The sequence below is a fragment of the Mytilus californianus genome, unplaced genomic scaffold (genome assembly GCF_021869535.1).
Source record: "Mytilus californianus isolate M0D057914Y unplaced genomic scaffold, xbMytCali1.0.p SCAF_3, whole genome shotgun sequence".
Taxonomy (NCBI): Eukaryota; Metazoa; Mollusca; class Bivalvia; order Mytilida; family Mytilidae; genus Mytilus; species Mytilus californianus.
Genome location: NW_026262679.1, coordinates 63439028 through 63466434, shown reverse-complemented (window position 1 = coordinate 63466434; position 27407 = coordinate 63439028). Strand labels below are relative to the sequence as shown.

At 30.8% G+C, this 27407-nt stretch overlaps 2 protein-coding genes across 2 annotated transcripts in view; one reads left to right on the top strand and one right to left on the bottom strand.

The window, feature by feature from the left end:
* LOC127733557 (uncharacterized) overlaps positions 1 to 23524 on the bottom strand; it is a 32294-nt gene extending 8770 nt beyond the window's left edge. The window contains exons 1-3 of the mRNA XM_052242902.1: positions 23287 to 23524; positions 17734 to 17976; positions 16122 to 16484 (exon numbers count right to left, since the gene is read on the bottom strand). Of these exons, the coding sequence (XP_052098862.1) occupies positions 16122 to 16484; positions 17734 to 17976; positions 23287 to 23524 (844 nt within the window). The remainder of the gene's footprint in view (positions 1 to 16121; positions 16485 to 17733; positions 17977 to 23286) is intronic.
* The window catches only part of LOC127733159 (serine/threonine-protein phosphatase 6 regulatory ankyrin repeat subunit B-like), a 298437-nt gene that overhangs the window by 194000 nt on the left and 77030 nt on the right, over positions 1 to 27407 (top strand). The window lies entirely within an intron of this gene.

Sequence of the window (27407 nt, the reverse complement as noted above, 5' to 3'; positions counted from 1 at the left end):
TAAATATCAAAAAAGTTATAGTATTCAATATGAAAAAGGTATTGCAAAATTATTCTCTTTTCAATTTTTTTTTTGTTATATGGATACAAATATAAATGATACCAATACAGTATTTGTTGTGGTATGAAAGTGTAGTAATTAACATTTACTGTAACAATGTTAATTCACACAAATTAAGAAATAAACAAATGAATGAAAAATGTTGAACATGTACAATGAAATATAGTTTAAGAAATCAATTAGGCCAGATAGGCCTTATAAATTTTGCCCTTTTTTTTTTAACATACTGAATGACCATTTACACTCAGGACCGAGTCATCAGTAGGTAGTACAGATGTATTAAAACAACCTAGCATCATATTGCTAGTAGCGAGTGTAGCATTGTCGGGTAAATTTGTTCTTTTTTTTAAATTTGGTTAATGGACAAAAAATGTTTGGTTCAAATCAGAATAAAATGCTTTTATCTCCTTATTACTTACATTGTACATAGAATGGATACTACCCTGACAAATCCTTGTACATGAGAGTTGTTTGTCAAATCTTTATTTCACAAAGAATGAATTGCATAACAATGAACTGAGCTCAAAGCAAAGCACTTTAATAATACACTTAGACAAAGAGCTCAATCCAGTGATATACTTTGTACTACAGGTCCTTCATGAACATCATATCCACCAAAACCATATCTCACAAACATGCCATACTACATGGTTGGATCAGAGGTCCTGAAAAAGACATGAATTTTATTATCGTATTTTAATTATATATACACAGGTTAAAAGTTATATACTCCAATGGCAGTCTTTCCTGCTAAAATGTCATGTGTAGAATGTGATATATCATTTTTGGGTCTATATGGGTACTGTTCTTTATATTTATTAGGTCATTTTGACACAGCAAAATATATAGAAAATGTTAACTTTGATCTGGAAATTGAGTTCTTTTTCGCAAAATAAACCCACTAAAACTAAACTTCGAATGCAAAAGACCCCTAAATGGCTAACAGATATTGCTATAAAGAATAGTCCATGATGATTCTTGTTATTAAAGAGTTCATGAAATGTACACCGATTCTGTCAGTTGAATGGACTAGAATGAGATAAGTTATATAAACATAAAGGTTTTTTCAACAGTTGTGGTGTAAATTAAATCAGTTTTATTTTATGGTTGACATATTTAAGTATATATGTAGATCATTGGCTTTTCAACACATTGATATTTTACAATATCGATTATCTATTTATTGTTATGTTGTTGGTATTTTTCACCTTCCTTAAACAGTTTTAACGCAACATGAACACAAGCTTGATAGGGTGTCCTCACATATTTTGACGTTGCTGAAAAATTTTGGTTGACATATGTATCCTCTTCTCATCATTTTTTGTGCTATTAAGAATGCATACTGTCGTCACAATTTCCATTGAAAAGGCATGCATAGTACAAATTCATATGATGTACGAAAACATATGATCTGACCATATAAATGTACATGTATGTATAGGTTATCAGCTTTTCTACACATATTAGCCAGTAAGCCGCAACAAACCTATTATGGCGAGTGAGCACAGGTAATGAGCTAAAATGAATCAAATTGTGTCCTCAGTGGGGGATATTTTAAGGGATCTATATGAAGAAAACCTGATCATCTGTTTATCGTTCTATTACTGGCTTTTTCACCTCCCTAACTTGGCCTGAGACAGTTTTTACAGACGAAAGGAAGCTTGATAACTACTCCTCACACACATGTATAGATTATCGGATTTTCTACAGGAGTCATGAATATCGTAAAATGTTAGCCAGTGAGCAGGCCTGCAATGAACCTTTTTAGCGAGTGAGCCCAGCTAATGAGCTAAAATGAATCAAATTGTGTACTCAGTCACAGTTGGTGATATTTTAAGGAACTACACAAAGAAAACCTGCTTATATAAATCTCAGTGGCGGATCCACAACTTTTCATAAAAGGGGAGTGGCCGCTGACTGACCCAAGGGTTGCCCACTCCCGTCATGCTTCCCCAGTGGCGGATCCAGGGGAGGGTTCCGAGGGTTGGAACCCCCCTTTTTTTGGACGATCAATGCATTTGAATGGGGACACATAGTTGGAACACAACCCCCACACCCATTGTCCTGAGTTGGGAACCCCCCTTTTTATAAAATGGCTGGATCCGCCCCTGCTTCCCTATAAAATCAACAAAATTTTCCCCACCCCCTGGATCCGTCTATGTAACTGTTTATCGTTCTGCGTAATACTGGCTTTTTCACCTCCCTTACTTGGCCCTATAGACAGTTGCTTATCTCAATATCTGTTTATCGTTCTGTCACTGGCTTTTTTTAGACTAGAGACTCCATGTGTACAAACCTGACGTCAAACTCGTGTACTATAAAAGAAGAGACAAATGATTTCACATTAAATCCTGTAACATTACATCTAAAGATAATTATAATCCAAAGTAAATTATATTACGATGTCAATGGACTAAATTCCCGCGCAAATGTCATCACTGGGATAGACCAAAACGAATTTTAGGTTTATGTATCATTCACATAAATTTTCGATCAATTTACTCAGTTACATAAAATATATGTGTTAACTATTTTTATATTGGTTTTGAATTTAGTTAATATATCAGAAAAAAAGATTTATTTCTCGCAGATAGCCCTCAATACTATATATATATACACCAACTCGACACTGAAGCTAAAAAACGCTAAAACATAATGTATATGGAATCGTCCAAACGGATTACCTAATATTGATATAGGTGAAATATGTAGATTCAGAATTGTGTACACAGAAATAAGATCAGAAATAAAGCCCTATGTAAGGTGAAAACAATAACACAACTGTATAAAATCATTGTTTATTAAATTTGCTTGCATAAGAACCATGAAGTTAAAATTTATAACGATTACGTTTATCCTGTCAACCCCTTTTCTTCATTGCATCAAGGCTTCCGTTGCTTTACATCGAGCAGCAATTCAACCAAACGGGGAATGTTAAGTTGGGACATACCTCTATTTTTGGAAGCGTGATCTTTACATCGAGGCTTGCGTTGCTTTACACCGAGGCCACAGTAGTTCGACTAATCGGGGAATGTTTATTTGGGGCATGTGACCTATTGAACTGCAGGTTTTATAATATTTTAATCGAAATTGTAGAAAAATGAAATGTTGTTAGTACATACAAAACAGAAAATGATGAATACTTTTAGTAAAAGATAATTTGGATCCGGGTTCTGTGTATTCACATCATTTGTACAACTCTCCTTACTGATGCCATTTTTTGGAATTTCTGTGACCTAAATGGTTCGTGAAAATTAATATTTTATTATATAGTATATTAATAATTTGTCTAAATATCAGCCCAACAACGTTAGATCAAATTGCAAATGTTTTGTTCTTCCCTGGCCAGGATTCAAACTCATATATTTATATATACATATATTTTGGTATATAATGTCAGAGACATATAATACATTGTATTATATGTCTCTGATAATGTGTACAAGGTTTATTGTTAATCTGTTGGGAAACATTTAACATTGACCTCGCTTTTATAAGCCTTACAAGTATGTTCAAAAGTATTTGGTTTCGTCAATAAGGTTAAGAGTAGTTTCTGATTCATTGAATGATACATAAATTTGATAAAATATATTCATATGGCTTGAACCAATTATGACACTTGATTGTTGGCTATATTCTTCTGTTTCAGTATCTTATAATTCTTGGCTGGTAGTTTTGCCTAGTTTGAACTGTAGATCTTTTATTCCACAGGGAAGACTGTTGACTGCAGGGAATGAGGAAGATACCAAAGATCTTAAGTGTGATATAGATACTTCAGATATATCTAAATGTAATTTAATATTTGCCCATCCAGAAGCCTTCTTCTGCACATCAGAAGGAAATTATCTTTTGGATTCCTCTAGGTATAAAACTATTTATATAGATATAAGAAGATGTGGTATGAGAGCCAATGAGACAACTCTCCATCCAAATCAAAATTTATAAAAGTAAACCATTATAGGTCAAAGTACGGTCTTCAACACGGAGCCTTGGCTCACACCGAACAGCAAGCTATAAAGGGCCCAAAAAATTACTAGTGTAAAACCATTCAAACGGGAAAACCAACGGTCTAATCTATATAAAAAACGAGAAACGAGAAACACTTATGAACCACATCAACAAACGACAACTACTGAACATCAGATACATATACATGTATTTATTATATATTTAAAAAAATAAGTTATTGACATATCACTTTTTTGTCCTGTTTAATGGGTCTTTAAAGCAATAATGCAATTGAAAAAATGGAATGTTGGTTTACTTCAACACAGTTTGGTTAAAAACAAACAGTCCCCATAGAGTTTAGTTTTTCAGATTTTTTTTTCTTAAGGATGTACACCTCTGAGGAGCCAAAAAATTCTAGAATTAAACTTTTTTTCTTAACCTGATTTTTGGGTTTATATGACTGTAAAAAAATAATTAGTGAAGAAAAAATCATATGGTGGTGTTCTTCTTTTTTTGCTACAGCCCTTTGAAAGTACCCAATTTTGATGATCTTCCCATTTTTCATCAATTTTTACCTATTTTTGAGCTATTATTGTGAAAAAAAACACAGTTCCACAATTAAACTTTTTTTCATACTTTCAATAAAGATGAAGTGGACCAATCTGAATAAATTTAACTTAAAAAAACTATAGGTATGTGTTAATATAAGAAAGTTTTATCATATTTTGATGCTTTTTTGTGTCAAATTAACCATGCTGTCAGTTTTGTAAATTTGTGATTTTTCTCTGTTTTAAGAACAAAATGCATATTATTTCAACTTCTTTGTTATAAATGATTGAAAAAATACATATCTAAGAAATTTGAAAAGAAAAAAGTGATATGGGATGTACATGTTTCTGGTAAAATCATTTCTGGTACCCCTCACCCATTTTCTCAAAATTTTAGCTAAAAAGACTGACTTGATTGGTAATAAAATTTGAAAAATTGATTACTCAAAAACTACTCATTGTAAATATGCAATTTTTTCACAGAGTTAAGTTTGATTATAACATTTTTTAAATTCATTGATATTTTCCACTTGTATCACATGTTTTGGAAATAATTCTAGAACAAGATTTCAACGAGACTGTATTTTATCAAGCATTGTCCATTTCTTTGAAAGTAAAGTCTGGCTTTTCACCCTTCTTACCAAATTTGTAACTTCATCTGAAGATTGTGCATTTTGATTTTTTCCAATTTTAAAAATCAATTTGTCTTATATAATCTCAATAATATTTTGTTGTTTTGTTTTACATTTAACCATTGATTTGAAGTTCACATCTTGACATGATGTTTTTTGGAGTTGATTTGATTTTCATCAGATTTTACTGATACTGTTTGAAATGTGTTAAACAGATAATGTAAGTATGAAACAGAAAGAAAGGTAAGTATGAAGTGTTATTAAGATATTCTAGCATTGGGTTGATTACACTTCTGCTGGAATAATTGTATCCATAGCCAAGTAGTTCCTGTTTTAACTGACAATGTTGGATTTTTGGTTATTAAGATGTTTTCATCATTAATGCATAAAAAGACAATATCCGTTGTAACACATTTCCATTATATATTCATATTTAATTATTCATACAAGACTTAACATATATCTATTTGTCTATTAATTATTTACAGCAACACTCCTTACAGGTGGAAATTATCTGTAACAATACATGTACCAAGACATTTCTTGAACAAAGCAATGAGTAATAAATTCCTTGTTACCATGTTCTGTCTAATATTGATCCCAAATGTCCATTTTTTTATTAATTTCTTTTCATTGCATGTCTGCATTTTAGTTTATGGTTTAATTTTCTGTTTTCATCCAATATTAACTTTTATCCTGCAGTCAGCCAACTATTGTACAAATAACAGGTACACAAATAAATTTTTGCTTTATTTGTACAAGTACAAATAAAGTCTCCTGTTAACCCTCTTCCATGTTGAGCAAGCAGTAATGTGGATATTTCTTTTTGCGTACCAGTTCATTTTGGGGTCCTCTTCCCGGTCCGCTTTTAAACTATGTCGATTTCTTTGAAAATTAGAGACAATGATTTAGATTTTAACAACTAAAGTTTCAAGTGTTGGGTGTTAATTTCAGGATAAAAACAATATATGTACATTGTCGGAAAATATAAAATTTATTTGTACTCGCTGCGAAACAGGAGAAAAGCTTGGCGAGCCTCGCTTTTCGTCCTGTTTCTAAAGCTCATACAAATAAATTTTATATTTTCCGACAATGTACATATATTGTATATCTATAATGCAGCTATAATAAGCTTATGATGTTAACATTTGATAATTAATGCTTTTGTGTTGCTTTAATCTGAAAATTTTATTGCCATTTTATTTCCACCTTACTAACAACATACATTATATAGAAGTCTGTATCTTTTGGGTAATACACTTGCTGTATGTTGGTTCAATTCCAACTGCGGACAACCAATGTATATTATTCCAGCTATTAACTTTAAACTGTGAAAGCATTTTTTCCTGATGTCTTTAACCAGTATTGTTTTTAAAATATAATAAATATTATGCATTTTTTGATATTTAGATTCAGTGATTTTCTTTTAAATTAATATCATGTTGATAACTATAAATATTACAAATAGAGTACACAAATTACAAGATTATATTTTATGAAATCAGAGTTTTAATGGGAAAAAATAATTTCACATTGCTTATCTCCCCTTTATTTGGTGGTGGTGAATTTAACCTTATTTTTGGAATGGTTATTATCAAAATGTATTACCATTACTTATTTTTATTTACTGAATAGGGGGAAATCATTCAGAAAAGCATTTCATCACTTGAATTAAGGAGCTTCCAGGATTTTTTCCGGGAATCAAGATTGGGACTCAGTGCAACCGTTACAAAGCAGGAAGAGAAGACAGTTACCACTTCCATAGGAATGAAAAATCCAAAAGTAATTCGGGAAAGTTCCGATAGGGAAAACATTTATTTAGTTATCAGACTTTAAGAGGCATCCCTTGATATTTATGAGGCCTATGAAAACATCTATAAGCCAATTTGTGACAATTTATTAGAAAATGGGGAAAACTTCCCAGTAACCTTATTATTCATGCCATTGCAATACATAGGTAATGCAGCTGCCTACTGTAAACACATTTTCAAGAAACCTACACTTGAATCATGTGTATATAGTATCTTATGCAGTGGTCAAGACGAAAGTGTCAAAAATTATGTTATTAAAGAGTTGTCAAGTGAAAACCCAAGAATAAAACTTGTGTTTTGCACATCAGTTGTTGGTATGGGGTTTAATTCTCCATCAATCATGAGAGTCATCCATGCACGGCCACCAAGGTCTTTGTCTGATTATGTGCAAGAGATTGGGCGTGCTGGTCGTTCAGGAATTGCAGCCAAAGCTGTCCTATACTACAGCAATAGGGATATTGCTGCAAATGTAGTGGATAGAAAGCCTGATATTATTGGTTTCTATAGGGAAAAGGGTTGTCTTAGAGAATACCTTCTGCAGCAGTATGGCTTTGAAAAATCAGCTGTAAAGAGTCATATTTGCTGTTACAACTGTAAACCACTATGTTCATGTATTGAATGTGAGATGCTGAGAATAGAATTGTAAATAGGCAATAACCCTACCAAACTCACCCCCCACCCACTCCCAATTTCAAAATTATTAAATAGAATTATAAAACACTTTTTCCGTATATAAATTTTATTCAAGTTTAGAGTGATACACAATAAACTATTCTGAAAACTTAACATTCTTAGTCTTACAAAGCATTGAAGTTCAACATTTATACTTAATATTAGGAGGCAATGTATAAAAATAACTTACATTTAAATGCTATACAATTGATACAACATTTCATTGACTTTTTTAAATATCCCATAAATAGAGACAAAAGTTCATATTTTTGTTGTTTTTTTTTTTTGCTTTAACCATTCAGTGGACAGGTTTAAAAGCTTACAAACGATCAATTTACTGATTCAAGTATACTAGTTTTAGTGAAATAAAATTCCAATGATAAGATTTTTGTTCTCATATCAATACATTAATATTACTCTATTGTTTTATGTAATGGTAATCTTCAAATCCTTTTTTTACCCTAAAAAAGGTATTCATAAGAGATCATCTGCCCTAAAAACATGAATTTCATGCTTTTTATACGACCGCAAAAAAATTTTTGTGGTCGTATATTGGTATGACGTTGGCATCGTCGTCGTCGTCGTCGTCCGGCGTCGTCGTCCGAAGACGCATTAGTTTTCGCACTCTAACTTTAGTTTAAGTGAATGGATCTCTATGAAATTTTACCATAAGGTTCAATACCACAAAAGGAAGGTTGGGATTGATTTTGGGGGTTATGGTACCAACAGTTAAGGAATTAGGGGCCAAAAATAAGCATTTTCTAGTTTCCAGACAATAACTGTGGAACGGTGTATGGATCTCTCTGAAATTATACAACAAGTTTCAATACCACAAAGGGATGGTTAGGATTTGCTTTGGGGGGTTATGGCTCAAACCGTTTAAGAATTAGGGGCAAAAAAGGGGGAAAAACAAGGCTGTCCTGGTTAATGGACAAATACTTTAGTACAAAACATAATTTAAAGCAGTGTGAGGGAGATAAATCAAATACATCATTGAAATTATCTCCCTTACACTGCTTTTAAATTATGTATAAAGTAATGGTTAATGAACAATTAAGATAATTTTAAAAGAGTGTAAGGGAGGTAATCCAAATACAACGTTTTGGTTACTTCCCTTACACTGCTTTTAAATTATGTTTAAAGAAATGCATATTTATAAAGGAAGACCAGTAAAAATATCTGCAAATGTTGCATCTTTTTTTTTTACAAAAAAATCCATATGAAAGATTTGACACTATATTTTAAATTCTATTATAAAATAGATTAAGTTAGCACTATGGTAAATTTAAATGGGTAATTATGGTAGCAAACTCCATTGGAAATTTGAATTGAGATTATGACCATATCTTGAGGGAAAGAATTTTTTTGGGGAAAAAAAGGGGGGGGGGGGGGTAAAAAGAAATTGTGGGGGGTCAATTTTTTCTCATTTCAGATTTCAGAAATTAAAAAGAATTATTCTTCAAACATTTTTTTTTCAAATTTCAAATATTGAAAAATTTCAAGAAGTAGTCTTTAATTGCACAGTATGACGCATTAGATTTGTAAAATCTTTGACCACATTTATTTATTTGTTATGCCGAATCTAACCGTGTATTTAGATTTTTAATTTTGGGTCCAGTTTTCAAATTGGTCTACATTAAGGTCCAAAGGGTCCAAAATTAAACTTAGTTTGATTTTAACAAAAATTGAATATATAGGGTTCTTTGATATGCTGAATCTAAACATGTATTTAGATTTTTGATTTTTGGCCCAGTTTTCAAGTTGGTCCAAATTGGGGTACAAAATTAAACTTTGTTTGATTTCAACAAAAATTGAATATATGGGGTTCTTTGAGATGCTGAATCTTACCATGTATTTAGATTTTTTATTTGTGGACCCCGCTATCAAATTGGTTCATATTGAGGTCAAAAGGGTCCAAAATTAAACTTTGTTTGATTTCATCAAAAATTGAATTACTAGTATTGGAGTTCTTTGATATGCCAAATCTAACCGTGTATTTAGATTTTTAATTTTGGGTCCCGTTTTTTTAAATTGGTCTACATTAAGGTCCAAAGGGTCCAAAATTAAACTTAGTTTGATTTTAACAAAAATTGAATTCTTGGGGTTCTTTGATATGCTGAATCTAAACATGTGTTTAGATTTTTGATTATGGGCCCAGTTTTTAAGTTGGTCCAAGTTGGGGTCCAAAATTAAACTTTGTTTGATTTCAACAAAAATTGAATATATGGGGTTCTTTGATATGCTGAATCTAAACATGTATTTAGATTTTAGATTTTTGGCCCAGTTTTCAAGTTGGTCCAAATTGGGGTCCAAAATTAAACATTGTTTGATTTCAACAAAAATTGAATATATGGGGTTCTTTGATATGCTGAATCTTACCATGTATTTAGATTTTTTATTTGTGGGCCCGCTATCAAATTGGTTCATATTGAGGTCAAAAGGGTCCAAAATTAAACTTTGTTTGATTTCATCAAAAATTGAATTATTGGGGTTCTTTGATATGCCAAATCTAACCGTGTATTTAGATTTTTAATTTTGGGTCCCGTTTTTTAAATTGGTCTACATTAAGGTCCAAAGGGTCCAAAATTAAACTAAGTTTGATTTTAACAAAAATTGAATTTTTGGGGTTCTTTGATATGCTGAATCTAAACATGTGTTTAGATTTTTGATTATTGGCCCAGTTGTCAAGTTGGTCCAAGTTGGGGTCCAAAATTAAACTTTGTTTGATTTCAACAAAAATTGAATATATGGGGTTCTTTGATATGCTGAATCTAAACATGTATTTAGATTTTAGATTTTTGGCCCAGTTTTCAAGTTGGTCCAAATTGGGGTCCAAAATTAAACTTTGTTTGATTTCAACAAAAATTGAATATATATGGGGTTCTTTGATATGCTGAATCTTACCATGTATTTAGATTTTTTATTTGTGGGCCCGCTATCAAATTGGTTCATATTGAGGTCAAAAGGGTCCAAAATTAAACTTTGTTTGATTTCATCAAAAATTTAATTATTGGGGTTCTTTGATATGCCAAATCTAACCGTGTTTTTAGATTTTTAATTTTGGGTACCGTTTTTTAAATTGGTCTACATTAAGGTCCAAAGGGTCCAAAATTAAACTTAGTTTGATTTTAACAAAAATTGAATTCTTGGGGTACTTTGATATGCTGAATCTAAACATGTGTTTAGATTTTTGATTATGGGACCAGTTTTCAAGTTTGTCCAAGTTGGGGTCCAAAATTAAACTTTGTTTGATTTCAACAAAAATTGAATATATGGGGTTCTTTGATATGCTGAATCTAACCATGTATTTTGATTTTGGACATTGGACCATAATAGGTAAATTAAAAAAATTGAAGTTCTTAGACCACATTCTTTCTGTGTCAGAAACCTATGCTGTGTCAAATATTTAATCACAATCCAAATTCAGAGCTGTATCAAGCTTGAATGTTGTGTCCATACTTGCCCCAACTGTTCAGGGTTCGACCTCTGCGGTCGTATCAAGCTGCGCCCAGCGAAGCATTTTATTGGCCAATGTTTTTAAAAATGGTGATGAACAATACATAATAGCAGAAATCAATTTCAAAAATCATTAGCAAAAACAGATGTTTCTCAAAACTTCCCATTTAAAAAAAAACAAACATATTTTTTACAATTTGCTTCAACTTGGTATAACAAAATATACATTCATTTTAACTTCTTATGATCCATTTACAGGACACATCACTCAAATTCATTTTTAAGTCAGAACTACACATTTTTTAAATCAATTTCACTTAATATATTACAAGTACTTACAAACAAAGAGGCAAACAGACTTGATGATAACTATAAATATTCTGGAATGGTTTTTTTTTTCATTCAATATACAATACAAGTCAATATCACAGTTTATATCACAGTTATTTCAAAATTGAACACTTATAATGAAAAAAAATATCACAGTCAATGTAAATTTCTCTTTCACTGAAAGAATTATTTAATAACCTATACAAAATGGCTACTTCCAGACTATAACAAATTCTCATCTAAACCCAGTCATAATAATAATTACAAAATTTTTGGTTAATGTTGTCCACAATTATTAAAAATGTATTTTTTCATTCCAATTTTTGTTTTGATATGATATGTAAATGCTTCAAATTAAAACATTTACATGATAAAAACAGCAATATTTTTTTTAGTCTAAATGCAATTCAACTTAAGTCAATGTTTAAAAATTTTATTAATGGTGCCTATATCCATTACAGTTCTTTGTTTTCTAAAACTAAATTCCTTCTATCAATTCACAACTTTTTTGAAATTTTCTTTCCATTGTAATTAATTTGGTGCTATTCTCAATTGTGTATATAATATGATAATAATGGACAGATAAAAATATAGCAGACCAGCATATGAATTATTTCAAATTATACATTCTTGAAAGCACACTCTTCAGTTCATATTTAGTTTCATAATATGATGCCTTGTTGATTTATTATCTGAAATGTATTGTTGAAAATTAATGAGAAAATGAGATGCATTCATTTTCTGGTGTGGCAAATATAAAGAACTAAAATATTTCATTTTGTACATGTAAAGTTAAATTTTAGTTGTTATTACAATCAATGAATCATGTACAACAAATACAAACTGACAATAGCAGTGAAAAAATAAACTGAAGGAAGATGTACAAGGAAATAACAATATTATATATTTTTAATATTTTATAAAAATATATTACATTGTATATTATACATTCAAAGTTTGATTGTATATCACTAGTTAGCATACCATTTGTTAAGAAATATAAGGTGATAATATGTATTATTTTATATTGATTATAGAGATGGGAATGATATTTTCCTTTGGAAACTTGAACCCTACTCATGTTTCTTTAATTAAATATTTACATATTATCATGATAATGTAGACTTTACAAGACAATTGAGTAATGTATTTTAGAAAAAAAATGCTCAATGAAGGGTCATGGAGAGACTCGTACGAAAAAATTATGTAATGTCTTTTAGAAAAAAATGCTCAATGAAGGGACATGCAGAGACTCGTACGAAAAAATTAAGTAATGTCTTTTAGAAAAAAATGCTCAATGAAGGGACATAGAGAGACTCGTTTGAAAAAATTAGGTAATGTCTTTTAGAAAAAATTGCTCATTGAAGGGACATTGAGGAACTCATACAAAATAATGAGATGAGATTTTTAGAAAAATATTAACTTGAGGAAGGGAGATGGAGAGACTGGTACAAAACAATAAGGGAAGGTCTTACAGATTAAAATTACACAATGAAGGGACATGGAGAGACACATTAAAACAATTAAGTAGAAAAAAATTAATTAAGGAAAGGATACAGAGATTAGTCATACAGGGAAAATGTATTTAATGCCAGCATTAAATTGATAAAGACTTAAATTTTGGGTGTAATAAATTATTAACATAGCTCACTATAATTTCATTAATTAACAAAGAATATTTAAATAACACAGAATGTAAAAGTCATTGTTTCCTGATATTTTAATGAAGAAGTTAAACTTAACTTTATCTACAATATCAATTCCCATTGATATAAAACATTGGGAACTAACTTATCTCCCCTTACGAAATGCCAGATTTCTAAATTTATTTGTAAAAATATAATTCTTACACTATTTTAAAATATAGAAATAAATGTAGCTTAAATAATTTTATTACTAAATATAGAAATAGATAAAGCGTAAATACTTCAACTATAAACTGCTGTTACCTTCATAACATTTGCTAATGCGGCGTAAAGCAACCAACAATCAATCAATCATAACATTTGCAGTATTAATGGAGACAAATTAGTAACATACACATGTACATGTATTAAAAAAAATTATGGTTATAATTTATATTTTATTGACATTCAGTAAGTAAGGTATTCCCATTTAATTTTTTAATAGTGACACAAAGTACAATTGATACAGGCAGATGATATTCAATAAAACCATTAATAACAGACTATAAAAAAACTTATGAATTTAAAAACAACTTTTGAATTTTTTTCTGGATGGCATGTACAAGATCTTTCTTTGGAACAACTAATTTGGGATTCTTTGCTATGGTTTTTAAACTTTAAAATTGCCTTCCCTTAACATAATTAAAAGGTTGAACTTTCTTTAAAATGTTAATTGCAATTTCAAGATCTTTGGATGAAGTCTTCTTTGCATGGCTTGTGGTAAGTTTAGGTATATTTAGCAAATGATCTATGTTGTCTCCAATTCTATGAATAATATCTGCTGAACTGCTTGCTCTCCTTGAACCATTCTCAGTTTTATTTGCTCCTAAATTATTAAAAATTAGACTCAACTATAGGATCAACAAGTAAGACAGATGTGACTGATGGACATCTGTATGCTATGAAACTGTCCAAGGTTTTGTCTGCATGTATTGCTTCGAAGATCTTACTGTTTAGAAAGTAATCTCTTTATCTTTTTTAATAGATTTAAATGATCATAAGCAATATTAGTTACACAGTGTGCAATTCTCCTAATACGAGAATTTATCGGGTCAACAAAATTCATATCGGGTTCGCCTCACCCGATATGAAATGTATTTACCCGATAAATTCTGAATTGGGACAATTGCACACTGTGTAACGAATTTATCCTGATTTTGTTCTATTCAAATTCAATTATTAGGACAATATCAGCCAAATATATTTATTAATCTAAAACTGTGAAAAATTAAAAATATTAGGACTATAAAGCAACTCAAAATTATTTTTTTTTATTAGGTCAATGGTATAAGGGAGATAATTCCAATTGGCGTAACAAAAAATTGTACTGAAATTTATTAGGACAATATCAGCCAATCAAATTGCTAGAAATTACTCTAAATCAGGATAACATGAAATATGCCACCACTAAGATTAGGTTTCCTGATCAACTGAATTAATTCATCATTTAGTAAATGACTTTGTGATCCTTTTGCTTCAACTTTGTGTGTTGTTTTTTATAAGACCATATTGGTATCACGTCGTTGTCGTCGTCCAAAGACACATGGTTTCTGGACAATAACTTTAGTATTAGTTAATAGAAATCTATGAAATTTAAACACAAGGTTTATAACCTCAAAAGGAAGGTTGGGAAAGATTTTGGGGGTTATGGTCCTAACAGTTTATGAATAAGGGGCCAAAAAAGGGGCCCAAATAAGCATTTTTCTAGTTTTCAGACAATAACTTGTAGAACGGTGTATGGATCTCTCTGAAATTGTACAATAAGTTCCCATACCACAAAAGGATGGTTAGAATTGGCTTTGGGGGTGGGGTGTGGGGGGGGGGGGGGGGATAATGGCTCAAACCGTATAGGAATAAGGGGCAAAAAGGGGGATAAAACAAGGGTTTCTTTGTTAATGGACAATCACTGTTAATTACAATGTTAAATTTGGATTACCTCCCTTACACTGCTTTAAAATTGTGGATAAAGAAACTTTGTATTGTCTTGAGGTGATTAGCTGTCAATTTATTTTTAGAAGTTACTAATAAAAATGCAGATTAAAGACTTTTATGATGTATTTAAATGGGTAATTATGGTTGCAAACTCCTTTGGAAATTTGAATTAAGATAATGACCATATCTTGAGGGAAAGATTTTTTTTTGGAAAAAGGGATGGGGGGAGGTGAAAAAACAAAATTGGGTGGAGGAATAAAAAGAAATTGGGGGGGGGGGGCAATTTTTTTTTCTCATTACAGATTTCAGAAATTAAAAAGAAAATTTCTTCAAATATTATTTTTTTTTTTATAAAAAAATAATTTTTTGCCCCCCAAAAAAAGGGTGGTGATATTTTTTTTTTTTTTTGGGGGGGGGGGGGGGGGGTCAATTCGCAACAGCATAGTGTATTGCAAAAAGAAAAAAATTGAATATAAATTCAAATCATATAACCAATATTAAGTTCTTTGACTACAGTTATTCTGTGTCAGAAACCTATTATGTGTCAAACATTTAATTTCAATCCAAATTCAGACCTGTATCAACCACGAATATTGTGTCCATTTTTGCCCCAACTGTTCAGGGTTGGACCTCTGCAATTCATTATGTTGATGTTACATTCTTTGTTTTATATGTTGTTGTTACATTCTTTGTTTTTAATAACAGCATAATAAGTATACAATATATGTACATTGTCAGAAAATATAAAGTTTACTTGTAAAAGCTTTAGAAACAGGACGAAAAGCAAGTCTCGCCGAGATTCTATATTTTCCGACAATGTACATATATTGTTTTTATCCTGCAATTTACATTCAACGCTTGAAACTTTACTTGTTAAAATCCGAATCATTGTCTCTAATTTTCCAAAGAAATCGACATAGTTTCAACGTATTCCGTGAAGTGGAACCCAAAATGAACTGTTACATGAAAAGAAATATTCACATAACCATTTGCTCAAAATGGAAGCAGGGTAACAGGCTGATTGAAGGCTAAATCTATTTTTCTTACCTAGACCTCTTATTAAGTCTTTCTGGTTTCTAATGGCATGCTCCTGCACAAGGTCTGCTTCCATTTTTTTACCATTTCCCCCTTTAGTATTGATGAATGCCCCTTCTAGCTGTCTCATTTTCATACGAGGGGATGAAAGGTGATCTACTTGCAAGATGGTATTAATGCATTCAGAAAAATATTTACTCATTGCTGAGTGGCTGTAAAAAAAGGCAGCATTTTCCTTCATATTCATTATGAGTCTCTCCATGTCCCCCTCCTTTGCTGTGTCATTCATATTCACAATTTGCATCCCCAGGTTAATAAATTTGTGAAATAGTTGTAAACATAATCGTCTGTACTGTATCCTAGACCTAAGAATAACTGTTTATCTTAATTTACATACCTCAACAATTTTATCATGTGTAACGATTCATCTTCATCTTCTTCATCATCTGTACCGATTACTGTGGATTCATTATCATTCGTTAGATACCAGTTTTCGTGGATTTAGTGGGTACAGGTGAACCACGAAATTAAATGTTCAACGAATATCAAATTTTCTATAGGCTTGTATGCAGACTTTGGCAAAACCATGAAATTAAATATTCACGAACATGTAAGTTTTCCTTAATCAACGAAAATTGGTACCCACGAAAATAAATGAATCCACAGTATCAGGTTGCCTGCATATTGATATTGTAAAATATCAGCTGCAAGCCATAATATGAAGCTTTTTGTCGAGTGAGCGAAGCAAACGAGTTCAAAATGGATTCATATTGAGTTGAGCAGCTGATATATTACCATATAAATATGCAGACAACCAGATAATTGATGTAACGGGTTATATTTGCGTATTTTGCGTGAGAGAAACAAGTGTTTTCTTGGTTTCACCAGCAAACCTGAAGATGACTTGATAAGTTTGGATCAAACTTATCAACGTCGGTTCATACATTATGACGTCGCTGATATGTTCAGGTCAATTTTATTAAGGCCGGGTCAACGTATTTGACGTCACAAAGCTGTGGTATGCAATTTTATTCAGAGCTGAACAGTGTGATATACACAGTAGGACGACCGATAAGTTTAAATATTAAGCTGATTTATGTATATGTATCCAGATATGTATATCTGCCATTTCATTCCTATAATTTATTTAGCTTGGTCATTAAGTGTACATAGAAATGCATCCAATGTTTTATTTTAGCTGTAGAAATATGTAATTTTAAATAGTGTGGACTCCTTGATTTTTTCTAGGGTACCAATTTTCATGGAATGTGGAATACTTGCATTTTCTCAAATACTTGATTTCATGGTTGTGTCAAAGTCAGCATGCATCCATGTAGAATTTGAAAATTTAAAATTCAATGAAGATAAATTTAAAATAATGTTTGCCACCGTACCAATGAAATAATTATATGAAAATTGGTATCCAACAAATAATATTGTTGGCACTGTATTTTAAAATGTATTTTATTTGATACACAACTCTATAGCAATATTCAATGTTAATGTGATGTCCTTCAGTTTTCTGAGATATGACATGCATATAAATGTAAAGCTCACGATTCTTGCTCCTTAATATGTATGTATTTAAACAAAAGGTAATTTTAATTATTAAACTCTCAATTGTACAAACCATAAATCTTTGAAAAAACACTACTAAGCACAATGTCTCTGTTTTGTTCTCTGCAGTCCTTGATTTCATCTGAAGCTATGTGAATTAATGCTTTAACAATTAGCAGAAATAGTTCTTCATGGGCTTTGTAGTTTGATTTTACATTTCCATTAACATCATTCCTCCTTAATGCTGTCTTCATGTGAAACAAAGTTCCACACTCTCCCAATGAATCGCTTTTAAATAAGGCTTTATATGCTTTTTAAAAAATTGACATAAAGACAGTGTTAAAATAACTTCAATTTTACTTTTAAATATTGGAACTTGTTTTTTTGTAAGCCTATAAATCCAACATTAAGGATGCACTTAGGTGAAATTAAAAAAATCAAGAATATAGATTTGATGCTATGAGAGAGCATTACTTAAGGAACAAAATAAGAACAAAGTTGAAGGGGACTTTAGGTTTCCATTCTGTCAAATCAGTTTTCCACACTTTTTCTTCGTGCTTGAAGATATTGATTTGATATTTGGTATATTGTTTTATCATGACAAGTTACAGATAAAGTTAGAATTTTGTTCCGGTCTAAAGATTTTGTGCAGAATTATGGTCCTTGGACTCAGAATGCTTGTTGATAACGAAATTACGAAAGGGAATAAGTATGAATACAATAAAACATACAGATAGAAGATCTTGCTTCACATGCCAAAGTTCACAAGTGACCGGGGACAAATGTTCAAATCGACCCTTTGGTGTTGGTGCTAAATATGTAATGTTTTTAGCATTTTGCAGTCTCTCCCTGGTCAGCATATCTCCTCCTAAACCCACTCCATTTTATCTAATACATCCATATTTCCTGTAATAGGGATATTACAAACATTAACACATTTTGGATTTCAATCAAATTTTGATGGCTATCATAAACAAATGCACTGCTTTTTTAAATTAGGAAAAAATCCCAAGTGCAATTAGTAATAGAAATGATACTGAAATCCAAATCAAATACAAAAAGATGTTATGAACAGTATGCAATGTAAACTAATGCCTTTATTACCATATGCCTTTGTGTGCAAATCAATTATTTGATCCTCATAGTTACCCATTATATCCAGACAGTCTTCATTTTTCGATTCATTCTTGAACATTATTTTCAACCTAAAGACCTGCTGTTTCTTTGACATGCTGTCACTGTAACTTAAAATTAAACAAATGCCAAATGAAGTATTATTATAGAAGATAAGGTACTGTATTGATATGATATTTCTATTACTTCTGTAATTCTTTTATGTAATATGTTAATAAAAGTCAAAGAATTAAAATCAAACCAGTGCTAGGGGCCATCTGATCTTATACTTGCAGTGAGGTGAGAGTGTTTGCTTCATGTTGAAGTCCTCACTGTCGCTTTGAAATGAAGAATAGCAATAAATACGTTATTCCATTGCATTTTGTGTTTTGTTGTACAGGAGTTTTGTGTCAATATATGAAAGAAGATGTGGTATGATTGCCAATGAGACAACTCTCCACAATAGACCAAATGACACCGAAATTAACAGCTAAAGGTCACTGTCAGCCTTCAACAATGTGCAAAGCTCATACCACATACTGTAAATTCAGAAATTATTGCGTGCATTTATTATTGCGATTTTGTCATTTTACACTTAAGTGCGATTTTAATTTTTACGATTTTAGAAAAATCCTGTTTAGTTCATATAAAATATTTCAAAATGCGAGTTTAAATTATTGCGTTTACAACTCTGTCGCATTTGTCGCAATAATAAAAACCTCGCAATAATTTCTGAATTTACAGTAGTCAGCTACCCATATCCTTTATTTTTTTTCTATTATATTTAACATGCAACCATAATTATCTTGGCAATAAAATGCATTTGGTTTGCAGTAAAAATCAAGGAATGTAGAAATATGTTCAACATAAACATGATATAAGATGTAATCACAATGTTCTTTTTCAAAATTTCAACTTGGATCATGAATTTCATTTAAAATTTATAACAAACCTAATTTTCACAGAATAATAAAATTTCCTTTTAATCTACATGTTACTTTGTAATAGTCATTCATATATACAGTTTATAGAAGATTGACTAGCTGGTTAAGTATTACAATCGTTAACTTGTCTCAACAGACTGTAAATTGGCACTACTTAAACCCATTCCATTGAGGGCTGGTGTAATTTCGTTTTTTTCCCTATATTTAGACTTAATTTTGTACCGATGTGGTATATGTTGTGGTAGTTTATTTTTAAGCCACTGAAATTCATCCCTGTCACAAAGAAGACGACTTATCAAAACCTTCTGTACATCATTCAGCTTCAATGTTTCACTTTCATTCAAAACAAACATTTCTGCATCTATGTCTTTCAGTCTTACCTAAAAAAAGACATAATACATGTATAATTAACCTTGCATAATGTTATAAGGTAATCTTAACCTCCACTTTGTCCGGGGAAAAAACATATTGAAATGTAAAATGGATTCAATTTTCCAATCCATCAAGAACCATAAATCTGACGATGATGAACAACAAAAATGAAATAAGTCCATCTGGAAATTTACATTTTCAACTTGACTACACTTACAACATATACTATAACCTTGAAAACTTGAAAAATTCTCTTTTAATGCACTTAATTACTACAATTTAATCATCAATTTTTTACATAGGAAAACCCATTTAATAAAAATAACACATAGTGACCACAAATTAACACCTCAAAGAGTAATTAGAATATGTAACCTTTAAGAAAACAGCAGTCTGAAAAACATAACTCAACAAAAATGGTTTGAATAACATGTTGTGTTAATATAAGTTATCTACGTTCATATCCGTAGATATGGGCATAACTCTAGAACAGTAAAAGTGACGCCACCAAAATTAAAACTTGATCTGTATTTTGTAGTAATAAGCATTGTGTATAAGTTTCATAACATTTGGTTGAAGCAAACTTAAGTTAGAGAACGGAAACCAAAAATTTTGCAATTTTTTCATTTATAAAGGGGCATAACTCTAAAACGGCTAGAGTGACGCTACAAAAATTTCATGTAAGAGAACAGAAACCAAATTTGGGACATATGTACGTACGTACGTACGTACGTATGTATAGACGGTCAAGGGTAAAACTTAATGCCCCAACCACTACGGCGGGGGCATAAAAATCAAAAATGTCATTTATCTTAATAAAATGTCTTTTAACAAATCTTTAATAAAATGAGTTATTTCCCTTTGAACAGAAATCTAGTAATTAATAAGTATTTCATTAAAAATTTAATTCTAGGGAAAGGGCTTTAACTGAACAAGGAGAAAAGCTAAAATCGTGAAAATTGAATTTGACCTGTAACTTGTCATGATAAAACAATACACCAAATATCAAATCGATATCTTAAAGCATGAAGAAAAAAAGTCTTGCCGGACTGACAGATGGACAGACAGACAGACAGACAGAGTGAAAACCTAAAATCCCATTCGACTTCGTCGGTAGGGGACTAAAAATAAACATTTCTTAAATGTTTGCAAATTGTTAATCAATCAATAGATTATGATAATGGATTTGTATTGAAAAGCACAGTGTCTAATTATATTTCAATTTGCCAAATAGATTGTTAGCTTATGGGATAATAAAAGATTTAAACATCTTGAAAGTTGTTTAATATGAAATTTATATGATTTCATCCTGCAATCGACCTTTCTACTATACTAACACAGGTGTACAGATAACACGAAGCGATAAATGTATACTAGACGTTTATAGTCTCCTTTTATCCTGCTTTTGTTGCGAGCTAATGTTTTTGTCAAATTTCTGTTGACATCACAGTTAAATTTGGGGTCCTCATTGCAGTCCTGTTTAAGTCATGATTTCATAAAAAATTACTTAACAATTGGGCTGGAAAAAAAATTTAAAATTAATTGCTTGATAAAGACACTAAACAGTTACTGTCTATGTAATTAAAGAAATCAAATGTACAATCCATGAAAAATAATACTTCAAGTGTTCAACCAATTGAAAAAGAAATTAATAAATGTGGACACAGATGATGCCCCCGCTTGCATATCATATAGTTATAAAGGGACATAACTGAAGAACGGTAAAAGTGACGCTACCCAAATTTGAACTTGATCGGAGTTTTGTGGTAATAAGCATTGTGTGTAAGTCTCATAACATTTGGTTGAGGCTAACTAAAGTTGAGAACAGAAACTAAAAATTCAGCAATTTTATTATTTGTAAACACGCATAACTCTAGAACGGTTGTGTATAAGTTTTATAACATTTGGTTGAGACAAACTAAAGTTAGAGAATGGAACATAAAATTTGGCAATTTTTATGTTTATGAAGGGACATAACTCAAGAATGGTAAAAGTGTGCCATCAAATTTCGTACTTAATCTGTATTATGTAGTAATAAGCATTGTATATAAGTTTCATAACATTTGGTAGAGGCAAACTAAAGTTAGAAAACGGAAACAAAAAATTTGTACTTGATCTTAGTTTTGTGGTAATGAATATTGTGTATAGGTTTCATAATGTTTGGTTGGGGCAAACTTAAGTTACAGAATGGAAACTAAAAATTATGCAATCTTTCGATTTATAAAGGGGCATAATGATTAAAGTGACACTACCCAAATTCAACTTGATCTGTGTTTTATCAGTGGAAGTCAAAATTTAACATTGCATTGTATAAAGCATTGATTGTAGTTGATTCAACTTTAATCATGGACAAAGGAAGATAACTCCAATTTTAATAAAATTACTTGATATTTAGAAGAAAATAAAAATTTTGCAATTTTTCCATTTCTAAAGGGGCATAACTCTAGAATGGTTAAAGTGACGCCACCAAAATTCAAACTTGATCTGTGTTTTGTGGTAATAAGCATTGTATATAAGTTTCATAACATTTGGTTGAGGCAAACTTAAGTTAGAGATTGGAAACGAAAAATTCAGCATTTTTTCCATTTGTAAAGGGGCATAACTCTAGAACTGTAAAAAGTGACGCCACCAAAATTCAAACTTGATCTGTGTTTTGTGGTAATAAGCATTGTGTATAAGTTTCATAACATTTGGTTGAGGCAAACTTAAGTTAGGAATTGGAAACGAAAAATTCAGCATTTTTTCCATTTGTAAAGGGGCATAACTCTAGAACTGTAAAAGTGACGCCACCAAAATTCAAACTTGATCTGTGTTTTGTGGTAATAAGCATTGTGTATAAGTTTCATAACATTTGGTTGAGGCAAACTAAAGTTAGAGAACCGAAATGATAAATTCAGCAATTTTCAGTTTGTAAAGGAGCATAACTCTAGAACAGTAAAAGTGACGCCACAAAATTTAAACTTGATCTGTGTTTTGTGGTAATAAGCTTTGTGTATAAGTTTCATAACATTTGGTTGAGGCAAACTATAGTTAGAGATCGGAAACCAATTTTGGGACGTACGTACGTACGTACAGACGGACAAGGGTAAAACTTAATGCCCCCTCCGCTACGGCGGGGGAATAAAAAGTTAAGAACAAGTCAACCATGCAAACAAAAGTAGCAACAGAACCTGGACTAAATTCTGGTGTACTCTCTGGAAGATTTTGGTAATTAAGTCTGGTGAAAAATGCATTAGAGGCAAACCAGTGTATATCCTGGTTGCTATTATCTGTCCTTTGGTGGTTTGTTCTGATATACATATCCAAGTTATCACCGGTTATTTTCATTAAAGGGTATGTACGAATTGCCTCAACCAACATATTGTGTAAAGCAATGACAGCCTTATCAAGAATCCTTAATTTTCCAGAACAGGAAAGGCTTAATGACATCCTGTTCAATCTTCTGATAAACTATTAAATAGAATATAAAATAAAACATGTATGAAATAGTGCTATCATAATCAGTTATTACTTATGTATTTGGGGCCAGGTTAATAATGCACCATCACCAAAAGTAGAAATAAGCACTGTGAAGCCATTTTTATCAATGATAAATGTTTTTGTTCCATTTTGTAATTGTTGAAACTCAGAAACGCTGTAAAATATATAACAGAAGCTAATTTTTCATTTATTTGCTTTTTTTTTTTTTTTTTATCAAAATGGAAACATAGGAAAAGATCATTTTTTACTTTTATATTGAATAACATTTGTTATATTTCCCATAACAAAATGTTGATAAGAATGCTTTCACAGTTTAAGTGTTAATAGCTAGCTAGACTAAGATACATTGGTTTGTCTGCAGTTGGATTCGAACCAACATACAGCAAGTGTATTTCCCATTTAATACAGACTTTCATATAATGTATTTTGTTAATGTAAAAGCAGAGTAATGCTGTAACCTAAAAGAAAAACAAAAGTATACTGTAAATTCAGAAATGATTGAGATTTTTATCAATGTGATTTATGAAACTTGGTAAGTATCGCAGTAATAACAACTGTAGTATTCTGATATCCAATACATATATCTATAAATATTAAACTTTTCCTGAAATTCCAATAATTAATCTGACTATCTCATATATTTGTTGGTCATGGGATATGTCGATTAAATGTCTGAATTTACAGTATACAATAATGGAAAACATAAAATCTATTTGTATTCATTGCTATCATAATTGGTGGAATAACAGATTTTATATTTTGAGACACAGCAAAAAGGGAAAGGTTAGGCACTATGCAGTAATAATTGTAGCAAAATAAGCATTGAGGTAGCAAAACAAGTGGCATAAAAGTATAAATTCATGTAAACCTGGGCATATCCCGGTGTAGAGTACAATTGCAATCATAAGACTGTTTAATTTACTGAGATTTAATAACCAAACTCCAGCAATAAAATGAGCCCCTACCATTAAATAATCATTACTGGGTCTCCTGCTGAAGAAAAGGTATCTTATATAACCTTTAAACAAACTATATTGCATAACATTACTTCTTACCTCATCATTTGCATCTCCTTTTACAGCTAACATGGTAATGCATCTCTGTATACCAGAGTTTTTATTGTTTCTCGCAAACATCAGACAAAGAGCATGCCACTGCAACACTGGTAATTTGCCTTAAAGTCACTTTGGTTTCATCTTTCACACATACTGATGCTAGTGTTTCAAGTAAATGTGGACATCTATTGGTATTTAAATATACAAGTGAATTAATATTAAATATTAAAGTACAAATGTAGTAAGAAAGATTAGTTCAAAGAATTTCAATAATAAGTAATGATGTCTTTGCTATATACACAAAATTGTTTTTTAAGTCTGTTTATTTATTTGACTGTGTTTCCTGCAAGACTGAAGTCTCTTGTTGTGGATTTTCAAGTATTCTGGCCTTGAGCATCAGTGATGAGACATTTATTGTCAAAATATGCAGATCTTCTTATATCTATATATTGTGTTATAAAATTGGTACCGTTAATGATTTGATCTTCATCATCAATATTTAGAAATAAAAAAACAATAATGTTTGAAATTACTGTTTAAAAAAGTAACTTTAAATTGAAAATGTATTACAGGAAAGTACTTATTCTGGTAGATAGATATGTTAAAAGTTCTGTAACCACCTGTCTCTAGCCATGAATGTGTAATAAATTAATTGAAATTTGGGTTTTTTTCTGCCACATATGTTTTTCAATCATTGATGTGGTATCTATCAGACTGCTGTGTTTTATTTTGAATGTTTATTTTATTTTCTTCATGGTACGAATTTTGCTTATTGTTGAAGGTTGTTGGATGACCCTTAGATTGTTTGTATCTTTGTCAAATTATATCTACCGATAGTTATCTCATTGGCAATCATGCAACATTTCCCTATTTTCATATTGAAATCCAATTTGAGAAAATCTGACCTCAAAATGCTATGGTGAAAATTATGATGATGTTAATAATACCGTGTTTTCATTTCTTGAATAATGCCCATGAAAATGTCTTGTTCACTTAGGTCTGTTTGACTACACATCCTTAACATGCTTGCATAGTCGTAATCTGTATTACTCTTTAAATTCAGCATTTTTAATAAATTTTTCATCCTATCATGACATAAAAAATTGACATCTTCATCATCTTCTTCTTCTTCTTCTGTGTACAAATGACAATAGTATTCATGGTCATTTGAATTTGAAGCACTAGCATTTTGTCCTTTTTGCTTGATATATGAATGATCACTGAAACAATGAACATTTAATGGTGGTAAATGTTTTTTTCATAGACATTGACTAAGTCTGCAAGAATTGCCCCTTTATTTAACCAATATATACATGTTTAAAGAAAATTTCATTTTGTGTGCAAGTAAGTGACAGATTTATAGTACAAATGACAAATTTGATGTTACTATGTATGCAATGGTTATTTTCAATCTCATAGATATGACATCTTTATTGACATAGATTTTAGTATAAGAGTTAAGAGTATTATTACTAAACTAGTGATGATTTTTACTGGTTCTACTCCTCGATTTAACTAATTAATCTATGGCAACTTAAAGAGATTCTTCCTAAACCACATATTTATTAAAAAAAAACTGATGGCAAATTTTGGTAATCTTGTATATCTAGTGTTCAAAATACTAAGCTTTTATAAATTATGAAAGCATGTACTATTAACAGTCAATTTAACAAGCATTCTGAGAGTATTGCATGGCAATACATAGTCCCCTACCGGGTAAAAATTCATTTTACTGGAACAAAATGCTAACCTGTTCTATAACTTGTCATGGTGTAAACAAAAAGTAAATATCATGTCAATATCTTCAAGCATGACTAAAACAGTGTGGAAAACTGATTATATGAGTGAAAAAAACATTAGATATGATTAATAGTTCTCTAAAATTAGATATGATGTAATACAGTGTATATCTATTTTCAAATTATAATCAAATATAATAAATAGTTCCAAATATTTTTTCTTTCATTTGTCACAAACTAATATAGATTTGTAACTTATCTATAAAATGTCAACAACTTTTATCTACCTACACAATGTAATGTATTGAAATATATACATTAATAAAAATAGATTATTATCATAATTTTTTTTTATATCTATAGCATTCAGAAAATTAGTTTATACTAAATAACAAACAAACCTGCCAAAAAATTCTTCAAATAATTTAACAAAGAATGCCTTTATGAGTTATCTCCCTTTGTACAGAAATATGGTTTAACATATAGTACTCTAACATTAGATATGGTCCAGAGTTATGGTCCATAACTCTGGACTAAATCATCAGACGGGAACAAAATTCGAACCTGATCTATAACTTGTCATGATAAAACTATAAACCAAATATCAAATCAATATCTTCAAGAACGAAGAAAAAAAGTGTGGAAAACTGATTTGCCGGACTGACGGATGGACAGATGGACAGACAGACAGACGGACGGAGTGCAAACCTAAAGTCCCCTTTGACTTCGTCGGTAGGGGACTAAAAAAAAAGTTGACAACTATCATAAAGTGGCATTAGTTCTATAAATCAGAGTAACATGAGGCATTTAGAAGATAATTTGTAAGTATAAAATCATAAATGATTTAGGTCAAGCTGGTTTATGTACATTCAGGACTGAAAATAATGGATTTGAAATGATGCAAGAAAAATTGACCATATGACCTAAACATATAAATATTATATACTCTGTAGTAGGTCTTTTTACTCCTGATGATACTTTGCCAGCATTCTCTGGAATAATTGTGTCATTAATACTGAAATAAAGTTATATAAAACT